The following is a 12,984-nucleotide window of genomic DNA, read 5'->3' on the forward strand; positions in this document are numbered from 1 at the left end:
TGAAAGGCTGATGGGAAACCTTAAAACGGATGCATCAGGCTCACCACACCAAAACCTAACAATAGAGCTTAACACCATAAAATGTGAGAATAAAACATCTGTATGTTGAAGCTCTACCACCCAACATTTGGAGATGGGTCTTTGATAGATACGTAGGGTTATATTAGGTCATGAGGCTGGGCCCTGCATGATGCGATTAATGGTTTTAGAAGTGAAAACAAGAGATCTCTGCTTACACACACCTAGGAAAGACCATTAAAGAAATAGTGGGAAGGTGGTTGCCTAAAAGCTAGGAAGAGACCTCTCACCAGGAACCAAATAGACTGGCCCCTTGATCTTAGACTTCTCAGCCTCCAGAACTGAGAAATAAATTTCTATTGTTTAAGCCCCCCATCTGCGGAATTTTGTTATGACAGCCTGAGCTGATTAAGACATGGGCCTAATGTGATGATGAAACAGGAAGCAGACCACACCATCTATGAAGTCATTTTTCTAAAAATATCAAACCTATTTCTGATCAAGCATCTAGATTTAATTAGCAGTTAGTGGGAAATATAGGATGTAGAAAAAGAAATTAAACTATACCACAAGGGTGCACCCAAATAAATCTAAATGTCGGAAATTCCTCAGGACAAATGACCTGTTATCTTAAATAAAAGGCTAGGGGTGAAAGAGTGGAGAAGATGGGGAGAGGGGAGGGAAGAGAGATTAAAACGAAACTTATTCTTAAAGAACATATAAACTAAATGCAATGTAAGGAGATTTTTGGGATACTGATATAAACTAACCAAATGTGATAAAGCATTTATGCAACAGCTGGGGAAATTTACACCTTAACAAAACGTTGGATAATGTCAAGAAATTATTGTTGGAGAACCTGGAACCCTCATACATTGCTGTTGGGAATGTAAAATGGTGTAGGTGCTTTGGAAAAGTTCGGTAGTTCCTCAAAATGTTAAACATAGAGTTAACATATGGCCTAGCAATTCCACTCATAGGTATACACCTGAGAGAAATGGAAACATATTCCACACAAAAGCTTGTACACAACTTGTAGCAGCAACATTATTCATAATTGCCCAAAAGTAGAAATAAACCATAGTCTATCAACTAATGAATAAATAGCCATAAAAAGGGATGAAGCACTGATACATACTACAACACGGTTGAACCTTGAAAACATTTTCTAGATGAAAGAAGCCAGACATAAAGGCCACATATTGTATGATTCCCACTTATATGAAATGTCTAGAATAAACAAAACCATAGACAGAAAGCAGAATACATAATACATGTAATATAATAATTCAGATAGTGTTGGTATTGGTATAGGATAAACAAATCAATAGAAGACAATAAAGAACCCCAAACTGGATTCACACATATATGGTCTTTTCATCTATAATAAATGCTCCACGGTATTTCAGTGGGGAAAGGATGGTCTTTTGATAAATGGTGCTGGATCAACTGGCTATCCATATGGAAAGAATGCTTCCTGACTCCTCCCCCTTACACCATACACAAAAAATCATTCAGGATGGACATAAGCCTAAATAATAAAGCTAAAAAATCAAGTCTCTAGAAGAAAACATAAGAGGAATATCTTCATGACTATGGGATAGGCAAAGATTTCTTAAATAGAACTAAAAAGCACTAACCATAAAAGAAAAGATTGGACTTTATAGAAATGTAAGAATTTATTTTAATCAACATACCACTAGGGAATATAAAGGCAAGCCATGGCTTGAGAGATTTTTACAATATACATCTGATGAAAAGACTTGTACTGAAAATACATAATAAAGTCCTACAAATCAGTTAGAGTAAGATGAGATGATACAACTAAAAACTAGAATAAATATTCATGAACAGTACTTTACTAAAGAGGGTATTAAGATGACTAATAATCATTATGAAAAGGTGTTCAACATCATTAGACTTTAGAAAAATGAATTAAAGCCATAATGAGATACCACTACACATCTATTAGCATAGTTACAATGAAACAGACTGATAAGTGTTGGTAAAAATGGGGAGGAACAAATTCTTTTACATTGTTGTTAGAGTGTAAACTGGCACAACTACTTTGAAAAAAAATATTTGGTAGTACCTACTATTGCTAAAAATACATAATAAATACTCTATGACCTAATAATTATCCTCCTGGATATATACCCAATAAAACTCAGTACTTATATCCACCGAAAGACATGAAGAGCTTTATGGCAACTTAATTCATAATATGCCCAAACTGGAGACAACCCAAACATCCATTAACAGAATAACAGGTATATAAATTGTGGTTATATATAGTTCTATAGTGGAATAGATCTGTAGTGGAATACTGCAGCAATGAACAGGAATGTACTGTTACATGCAATAACACAGATGCACTGCAGACTTAATGTTCATTGAAAGAAACTGGACACAAAAGAGTACATATGTATGATGGCGTTTACAAATAGATAAAACCAATCTTTAAGGATGGAAGTCAGAATTGTGGTAACCCTTGGTAGGGGATATTGACTGGGAGGCAACATGAGTGAACCTTCTGGGGAGCTACAAATGTTCTACTGCTTGATCTGGGTTAAAGTTACAGAGGTGTACATATATGTGTGTACATATATGAAAAAACTGAGTTGTTTACTTAGGATTTGTGCACTTACTGTGTATGTAAGTTACACATAAAACAAGTCCAAAGGTTCTTATCTTTTAAAGGTAGAGTTTATATCCACGAATGAAATGAAGTCTGTGATTTGCTTTAAAATAATACAGGGAAAGGGGGTGGGGGTATGAATAAAATAAGATGAGCCATGTGTTGATTGCTGTTGAAGTTAGATGATGGGTGCAGGTAAGTGTGTTACACTGGTCTACTTTTGTATATGTTTGGAAATTTCTTCATAAAGTTTTAGAAAATATTGCTGTTTTTGAAAGTTTTATTACAGAGTTTACTTACAGTTTCAATTGCCATTTCTATTGCTGCATTATCTTCTGAGCCTGGACATTTCAAGAAGTGTTTAAGAGCCTATAAGGAGAATTGTATAGCAATTAAAATTTTTCAGACTGCTTTCACATTGGAAAAAACAAAGCTTTCACATAAAGGAATCTGTGAAAGCATTTTCATGTCAACCAGGGGCTTGCACAGTTTGGGTCTTAAGATACATACTTTTAAAAGGCTGAGTTTAGTTTTAGAACATGGAAGGATTCAGTTAATCCTCTAAGAATCTGGTTATGATTTCTGATGAAATGAAAATGAAAAATGTGTCCATTTTCATTTACTTATTCATTCAACAAAGATTTACTCACAACCTGCTACTTTGTATATGAGATTATGCTAGATGCTATGGGGAATACTAGAAAGGATATAATATGGTTCCTCTTTTTGTATTATGTACAATCTAATTGGAGTGATCTGTGTGATGTGATGACACTATAAGGAATGAATTACTTTAAGTCTTAATTGTTTAGTTCCTTAGCACTAGATCACTACATCTACAAAGAAATTCAAAGTTATAAAAGCTTAAAAGACAAATGGGCCAGTTGTTTTTATAGGTACTCTGAGAGAGAAAAGATGATTAAACATGGGAGTGATCCCAAAAGTATCACAAAGAAAAAAGGACTTGAAGATGAACAGGTCTGTGGTAGGTGGGGAAGAGGACAGAGGGGAATCTAGATGGAGAACAAGAAAGGGAGAGGCTAGGAGGAATGAAGGATTCTCCTATGGAAATGGCTGGGCAAGACTGGGAAGTTCAAGCTGGTTGATCAAATCGTGGAAATTCTCTAAGGAGTTTGGATTTTATCCAAGAGGCCAGAAGCAAATTGGTGGTCTGAAGGCTGACTTCACACACAGCCATGTTTCTTTGACCAGCAAGGTATTATACTAATATCTTGGGCCTGTATTTTAAAACTGGGAGACCCAGACTTTTGTGTCTCATGAAAAATCATATGATCTGGCACTACTGGGCCCAAAGTTATGAATAGCAACAGTTTTCTAGAGGTGAGCAGCAGCTGTTCCCTTCAGACAATACAGGCGTCATCCAGCTGTCCCTGTCCTGTCACACAATGAATGAACAATGTATCTCACACCTTCACTTATTTTTGTCCCTTCTTTAATACTATTAACTCCTGCTTTAGGGGCTCTTTAGGAATGAAGTACCATTGGGCAACGTGAAAAATGAACAAAAATGAAGGATGAGTTACAGGGGGAGAAACTAAAAGTAGGGAAAATAGGTAACTACAATAATCTGAAGTAAGGTGACCCAGGTTTGGATTCAGCTGATGGTAGCTGGAATGAAGAGACAAATGTCTGAGACAGTATGTCGGGAGAATGTGACCGGGGGTGGGAGACAGGGAGATTGTAAAGGTGACTCCAAGATTTCGAATCTGGGTGTCTGGGAGCATTAATATATTTTTTAATACTTCCTAAAATTATTCTTCTGGAGTCCAGTATATGTTTTCTTGGCAAATACTAACCCGTGAATATTGGCCACACAGCAAGAAGAATTTTCCAGCCTGAAAATGTCTTTTTTCTCCTTCAAAATATAAGGCAATGCTTTGATAGTCTTCATTAGTGGTGTCTTCAGAACCTAAAACAGAAGTTCATTGAGTAAAATATCTGAAAACTTGTTTACCTTTTATTGTTGACCTACATATAAGACCTAAAAACAGGTGATCTAAAAATAGGTAATTAAAAACTTTTAATAGCAAATATCAATGTTATCCATGTCTGTTTTCATCACAAAACATATTCATCATAATTACCCCAAATATCAACTGTGTTTCATCTTCTTTTCACTCTAAAAAGAAATTAGTGATGAAATTATGAAGCTTTGTGGGAACCTAGGTTACGGTTTGACATTACCTTTAGGAACTTTTATCGTTTGTTAAAGAGTCTCAATCTCATTTCCTAAAACAACAGGGACAACTATGACTCTAACCTGAACCATGATTTGCCTACTTTCAGAACAATCAGAAGCAAAGTGAACCACAATACAAATATGATCCATTTCCTTTTCTTACAATGCCTGGTTTAAACAATAGTCTTTATGTATTTGTCAGACTAGTAAGGAATATGACATTCAAGTGGCCAATAAATGCTATTTAAAGATATTTACTGTTTTTCTTTTGGTTTTAAGCTTAAATATATTAAGCACAGAGGAAGAAGGACCTTAGAGCTGCTGGAGTTTCAATTCGCTGTTTACATCTACGTATGGGAATTGAAGGCCTAGTAGGGTAAGTATAACAGCCCTGAGCCTCCTGCTCAAGGCAGACATGTAGTTTATGAGAGAGGTGGGTAAAGAAAGGTAGAGAAAAGTGTGTGTGGTGTTTTGGGGGTGGGAAAGTGTATGTGTGTGTGTGTGTGTGTGTGTGATTTAGGATAAGCCATATCCTTTTGAAATTAGAAAAACTTAACATGCTTTAGTGCAATGGCGATTTTAGGACAAAAATGTCACCTGTTAAGTTAAACATTAATAATTCTAATGTTGCTTTTATCTGTACTTTCTTTTTTCTTTAGCTCTTTATTCCCTCCAATTATCTGAGTAACTTCCTAAGATAATAGAAGATTTTCATCACAAAACATATTCATCATAATTACCCCAAATATCAACTCTGTTTCATCTTCTTTTCACTCCAATTATTCTAATTATTTCTTCCCTTGAAGACTGAAAAAAACTTTCTCATGAACCCTATTGTCAACCTTTATGGTCATTTTGTGAATTTTAAAAACCAAAATAACATAAAAGGAGGAATATTTAATGATTTCACATATACGAGGTATTTTCAATAGTCAAAATCATAGAGATAGAAAGTAGAACAGTGGTTAGTAGGGGTTGGAGCTGAGGGAAATGGGGAGTTATTGTTTATTGGGTACAGAGTTTTAGTTTAGGAAAAAGAAAAAGTTCTGGAAATGTATGCTGGTGATGGTTGCACAACAATGTGAACAACTTGCTGTGGCTAAACTATACATTTAAAAATAGTTAAAATGGTAAATTTATGTTACATATATTTTACCACAGTAAAAACAAAATGAAGCAAAACAACGCAAAATAATATTATGTGTCACCCATAAAATGAAAAATTAAAAATGTCAGTAATTCCTAAGAGTAATTGCAAACATGGGAAGAAAACCTATAAGCAGATGTTCTCAGAATCTGAGATCTCTATTGGACTTTCTTCTGAAAAACCACGTATTGTATATATCACTTCATCAAAGTAATCACATATTCTTAATTTGTAACTCAATTTTAAAAACTGATGAAAACATTTACTCTTTCAAAAATCATTCTGTTTTTCCCATCACCTTCACTTTGGAACCCTGCTTTACCTCGGGTTGATAAATAGTAGGATTTGGGAACTCTGACCTCTCTTGGAAGTCACTTAAAAAAATCTTCCATTTTGAAAATGATCTTACCTTTAACGTGATAGCAGGAATCTTGAAAATCTAACAAGTAACACAGATATGTGCATGTCTGGGCATATATGGTATACTGCCTGTGTTTATGGGTGCACCAATCTGATAATTAGGTCATAAGAATCAAAGTGTTGCTGTAATAAAAATCTTTAAGAGAAATTAAGGAAACAATGATACTTACCAATAATGTCTGCATAGATTTCCATTTTGTTGTGTTGCTGAGCCAGTGTGAAAGCTTCATTATTACATTTGGACATGACAAGAAACTGGATGGCAGACCCATAGTCACCTAACTGTAGGAAAAACCTAAAATAAAGCACCTTAATTAGCTTGACTCATTTAAAAAAATAAGCGTGTCATTTACAAAATTAAAATCCTTCTCAAGCATGAGAAACCATCTACAGATAAAAAATGTATTAGTTAGGTAAACTGCAGTTCTACACTATCTGCTCATCCTTGAAAAACATATATGCTGACCACAACAAACAGCTTTTGCATTTTAACAGTTAGACCTAATAAAAAATAAATATTCCAGTTGAATGTATTTCTTTGATATGGGGAAGTATTTCTGGAAGTCCAAAAATAATGCATTATGTATAAGCCATTACCTGGCTACCATTTTGGCTCCATCCAGAGACTGGGTCTCTCTGACAATACTGACAGCCTTCTCAGGGTTGTTGAGGTGGTCCAGGTAGATGCGGATGACACTGTTCCACTGTTTTGCAGTCTCATAAGCCACAACAGCTTCTTTGTATCTGTAGGAAATACTTAGCTGGACAAGCTTTCTTAACACTGCCACATTTTGGGGAAAAATGTCAATAAATGTTTGGAACACTTTTATCTATGATTAATGGTGGTTGCTATTTTTCTTGAACTTCTTTGTCCTTCATCAGAAAGAATACCAGGAACCATCTCACTAAAATGTGTTCCTTTTAGGGGCTTGATAAACTAACAGTAAAATACCAATACTGAATTGTGTTTCTCATAATGTATAACTTTTTACATTTTACTGTTTTTTGTTTCTTTTTTTTTTTTGAATGATAAGATTGTAATAGTAATATAGGCTTATTTTAGCAAATAGGAAACAGAATTTTTCACAATTAGGGATACCCCTTAATGGTGATATATAAAATCATTGAGTGTCAACCTCTAGATGGAGCTCAAACTTCCCCTCAGTCACCACTAGCTCTCTAGGTCCTTCCATTTCAACCAGACATTTAGTGTTTATTTCCTAAGGTTACTTTTCTAAAAGTAGAGTGTATTAACCTTTAAAAATCTCTTAATAAATGTTGCCAAATGACTTTCTAAAGGCTACAGAAATTTATACTCCCATCAGTCATCCATAACAAGTATATTTGGATAGTATGGTTATTAGTTAAAATAAATCTTTCTCAATATGGTAGGTTAAAATGATATACTATTGCTTTATTTAATTGCTAGTAGTGAGACAGAACTTTTTCATGTTCACATGAAAGGAGTCCCTTTGGGACTCCTTGTCTTTAGTCCATTTCGTCCTAGTGCCTTGAGTTTTTTATATTAAGTTGCAGGAAATCCTTGTATATTTAGGATATTAATTATCTGTTGCTATATTTTAATGGTGTTTGACAGCTTAAACAGTACAGTCATAGGTGTGGAATTCATGTGCCTGCACTATTCTTTTCCTCTGTATCCTCACGTTATCCTCCTTTACAATGACTATCACTTAACTTCATTTTTATGCCATATCATATCAAAATATCATCTTCTAGTATTTACCCCTCAAATAAAAAGAGACACTAGTCTATACTTGAATAAATGAAGGATTCACTGAAGTACATAAGGTCTGGGGAAAATTTAATAGTCTGGCACTTCAGGCCAGGGAATGGGTAAAGATGTTCTCTTCCTCTGCTTTGACTTTCTTAGAGGGTTGCAAATATCAAAGATTAATTTATCCAACTTACTTTAAATTTGTACATTTGAGAAACTGTACATACCTTCCATCTGCTTCTTTAGCTTTGGCATACTGCAAGTGAATCTTTGGAGAAGAAACATGAGGCAGAAGCTCACCAACTTTTGCCCTAGAATGCAGGTTTAGGAGAATACTGTCAGCATCTTATTCATGCTCCAAGTAGCTTCCTACAATAAGATGTTAGTTTTGAGTATTCAAGCACAGTTACTGATCTTTAAAAAACTCTTGGCTCTTACAGGTAAAAGCAGATTTCACTGCTTTTTCTTTGACATATTCCTCCCCCAAACCCCCCACACCCCCTCCAGCCCATGGGAAAATGAAGGTTAGTTCTTTAATTCTTTGGAGGCAATAAGGCTTTTTTCCCCTAGTAATTTGTCTGATCAGGAAGGTATCCACACCAAACCAATAGAATGTGCTATTCTTTGGAAAAAGAACTATTAATATGAACTCATATAAGAAAGGAGAAATGGAAATGGAGGGCAGGCCCATCCAGGGAGAACAGGACGTACAGGTAGGAGCAGCAGCAAGGAAACAGGCGGGAACAGACCATCAGGAACCATTCATTTCCACACCAGGTTTCAGCAAATTCTTACCAGTTCTTACATCGAATGTAAACAGATGCTGCTTTGTCATAGTAGAGACCCTTCTCATACAGTTGGGCTGCTTCTGAATATTGCTAAAATGATATGAGAATATTAAAATACTGAATTTATTATGTATAAGACCTCATGGATATTTATGCATAGAAAAGCATACCTTCATATTCTCCAGTATGGCTCCACAGTCTCTTTTAAGGGCCCTGCTGGGATGCTTCAGGGCCTGGTTAACCCCTCGGCGTATTTCTCCCATTCTTATGGACATCTGGGCCACTCCAGCCAGACACACTTCATCATGTTCCTGTAATTATAAAGTAAATACCTAAAAATCAGACCCTATCTTAAAATGATGTATTTCAGCCAAACAATTAATTTATATCTAAAATGAACACAAAGGTTATGGTTAACTTCCATTAATTCCTTCAGGTAAATCTCAAGATTTTGAAATAACACTGAATCTTTTTTTTATAAATCATCTGCTACAAAGTTTTATTTTGTTCTTCAAAAGTCTAGACCTTTTATGCTTAAGAACAATTTTTACTACTTCTTATCATAATGCCCTGCATATCTTTGTATGTCTTCTTGGTATAAAATTTTATGTAAGAAGTAATACACTGGATACACAGCATAAATGTTAGGAATAAAATTCAGAGAAAAACAATTTATCAAATTGAAGATTTCTCTACTAGGCATGACTAGACATTAAAAACTTTACTTAAAATTGTTAAATTCATTAAAAATAATTAAATAAATTTTCAAATAATGAATCTGTACTGGTAAAACATAGTATAAGTTTATGTGTTATGTAAAGTAGCATACCTACTGGAACATTCTGTGATGAAGGAAATGTTCTGTATCTGCCCTGTTCAACATGGTAGCCAGTAGCCACAAGTAGCTACTGAATACTTGGAATATGCTTAGTGTGTCAGAGGAAGTGAATTTTAAATTTTATTTAATTTTAAATAATTTAGTCACATGTGGCTGTTACTATTTGATAATGCAGATAGTGAATGAACTAAGAGATGTAGCCAAAGAAAATGTCAAAAAACCATGATATAAATGAGCAAAGGATGTAATTAGGCAATTCATAAAAAAATATAATTGGTCAATACAGAAATAAAATATGCTCAACTTGACTAATAAACATATAAAATGAAATTTACATATATTTTGCTTATCAAATTGGTAGAGATAAAATTATTGATAACATTCAGTGTTGCTGAGAATGTGGGGGAAAAGGACACTTTCTTATATGACTGACAGTTTGTATGTATCACTGTATTTCCTTTTGGAGAGAAGTTTAGCAATATAAAAAATTTCAAACCTACATTTTATGACCTAGAAATCCTACCTGTAAGAATATATCTTTCAGGAATACTATCTTAGGTAGCTAAAAATACATGTACTACACAGAATATTCAGGCAGCATTTTGATAGTTAAAATAACAAAAATAAAAACTGTAATTTGACAAGGGAGTAGATGAAAAAAACTACAGTACATCCAGACAATGGAATATGAAAGCTCTTATAAGATTAGAACAGAGTTATATGTATTGACTTGAAAAGACCACAAGAAAGAAAATGATGTTTTTCACAGAATGGATTCTCAGTTGATCACTGCTAATTGAAGAGAAATGATTTCATGTTCAGTAAAAATCCATATTACATACATATTTGTATGCTTAGAAGAGATTCTGGATAGAAATACATAAAATCATTGACAGTGGTTATCATTAAGGGGTGTGGATGGAGAAGAGAACACAGGATTCTAATTTTTCTGTTAACATACTTGGATGAATTTTTTAATTGACTATAATGAAATTGTATTACTGTTGTAATAAACATGCTAGATATAAAACAGAAAATAAAAAGATTTTCAATCTTTACAAGACATCACCTAACTTAAAAATACATCAAATTTTATTGTATAAGAAAATTTAATTTCTTGAGCTAAAATTCCTGGGATGGACAATGGGCTGGAATAGTCGATAAAGTACATACTTTCCAGGTTCATCATAAAAGATACAACATTAGAGATGAAATGTCAGAATGAAAAGTGAATTCTGGACTGGGAATTCAGTGTCAAAGTGATTACTGAAATGATTTAAAATAGTAAAAGAAAAAAAAGGAAGAGTAAAGGAGTAGAAAGTTGCTTGTGACAATCATGGTTAGCCTGTAAGTGAAAGGGATAAAAATCTTATTCCCAACCTTAATAAGCTTATATTTAATAAGCTTATAAAACATGTCTTTTTCAGACTAACAGAAATATTATTATCTTCAGTTTTTAAAGAGTTTATAAAGTGTTTTTAAATGATTTAACTATATCCTTGCAAAGTTGTTAAAAAACAGAAAAAAAGGTTCACATACTAGATATTAAATACAATGCAAATAAGATGATTTTTTAAATGAAACTGACAACAAACCTAAAGATAATCATGCTTATTTTATTTTTATTCAATGTTACCTTATTATCACCTGTTATTCCTTTCTCATAATGAGCCAAAGCATTTACATAATCACCCCTGAAAGAAAATTAGAGTGAATTTTAATATATATTTAAGTATCTGATTTACATACACAAGAGTTAAAAGATCTTCATCACTAGTTGCTTGAGCTCACAAAAGATGTTACATGTAACATCTATATACGCAAGCATTTTTTCAAGTGCAGTCCATTATTATTCCAGTACTTTAAAAATAATTATTAAACTGGATTATGCTAGACTACAAGGTACTTACTTTCTAGTATTCTAGGTATTTGGGGGAGCTATGTTACATTTTATGGGACACTTGGTTAATTATCTCCTTTGGGGCACTAAATGACAATCATGTTACCATTAAAAACAAACATATCTTCCAAAGGCCCAATATTTATAAGTAGACTATGTGCTAAGAGAATTTGGGTAGAAATAGAGGAATACGCTGAGGATTACAGTGTATTACAGGCCCTGGTTCTTACTCTGAAAAGAAGTGTTACACATAATATAAATAATAATACTCCCTGTTCCCATTACTGATGCTAACATCGATCTGCATATCCAGATGACATGTTGATTATCTCCAATTGTTTTTACTATTTGGGACAGAATAGATCAGTGATTTGTCTAAGACCCATTTGGAGATCCATCTTCCTCTGAGAAACCATGTCCCAAATAATAAATTAATCAGCTCTGAAAATGGCATTGAGGTCCACTTGAGCTCCACCTTATCAGTTGAGGCAAGTTATTCAACCTCTCTAGGCCTCACTCATCTGTTGGTGCACAAGGAATTTTTTGGAAGAGAAGCTGTACTGCTCATTGAGAACTCTGGTTTAGACAACCCAGGGTGTTATGGTAAGCAGTGTTCCTAAGCAGAAACTTCTAATAATATTTGGACCCAATTAACTCAACAAAGCTAGAGATGTCTCCTGACAACAGGAACAACAGTTCCTCCTTTAGAAGCCTGAAGTTTTCCCTGAGGAAGCCCAATAGAAGATGTTAAATTAATATTTTGGAACTCTCACTTTATTTTCGCTATTTTAGCTTATTCACCTTAGTATTTTATTTCGGAGCTCATATGGATCTAGCTCATTAATTTAATCACAGACTAGAGAACTAAATCCCTCCCACAGTTGATGGACTGGCTCTGCTTTGACCTAATCAAGGTCTTGAATGCGCAATGAAACAGACTTAGAATTCAGCACAGGCCGAGGCCATCAGGTGTCAAAATCAGCAGCTGGTGGCTACTAGGATATTGATGATGAGGGGATAATACCTAGTCAGTTACTATTGTCACAAGTGAACTCTCCTAACTATTGGGGGCTGTGGCGTGTGTCTAGATCAGGGTCAAGGAGTCATCATACAAATAACAGGGAAAGTTTTGGGAGTTGGTGGCTTCATGGTCAAGTATTGAGCAGAAAGGTTAAAAAATACTGACAAGAAAGCATAGGATTTCAGTTGGCCTCAGCACATGTGACTATAATGAGATAAAGGCTGAGAGTTTGAAGGTACAAAAGCTTCTGTTACCTTGAAAGAAGAGAAAAATCAAATC

The 12,984-nt window shown here is 34.3% G+C and overlaps 1 protein-coding gene across 4 annotated transcripts in view; it reads right to left on the bottom strand.

The window, feature by feature from the left end:
* WDR19 (WD repeat domain 19) overlaps positions 1-12,984 on the bottom strand; it is a 92,395-nt gene that overhangs the window by 28,759 nt on the left and 50,652 nt on the right. For all 4 annotated transcript variants that reach the window (XM_017672864.3, XM_073237729.1, XM_037002989.2 and 1 more), the window contains 8 exons: positions 11,421-11,478; positions 9,117-9,257; positions 8,954-9,036; positions 8,386-8,469; positions 7,021-7,167; positions 6,594-6,718; positions 4,474-4,586; positions 2,957-3,025 (listed from right to left, as the gene is read on the bottom strand). In XM_017672864.3, the coding sequence (XP_017528353.2) occupies positions 2,957-3,025; positions 4,474-4,586; positions 6,594-6,718; positions 7,021-7,167; positions 8,386-8,469; positions 8,954-9,036; positions 9,117-9,257; positions 11,421-11,478 (820 nt within the window). The remainder of the gene's footprint in view (positions 1-2,956; positions 3,026-4,473; positions 4,587-6,593; positions 6,719-7,020; positions 7,168-8,385; positions 8,470-8,953; positions 9,037-9,116; positions 9,258-11,420; positions 11,479-12,984) is intronic.

The sequence above is a fragment of the Manis javanica genome, chromosome 5, assembly GCF_040802235.1.
Source record: "Manis javanica isolate MJ-LG chromosome 5, MJ_LKY, whole genome shotgun sequence".
Classification (NCBI taxonomy): domain Eukaryota; kingdom Metazoa; phylum Chordata; class Mammalia; order Pholidota; family Manidae; genus Manis; species Manis javanica.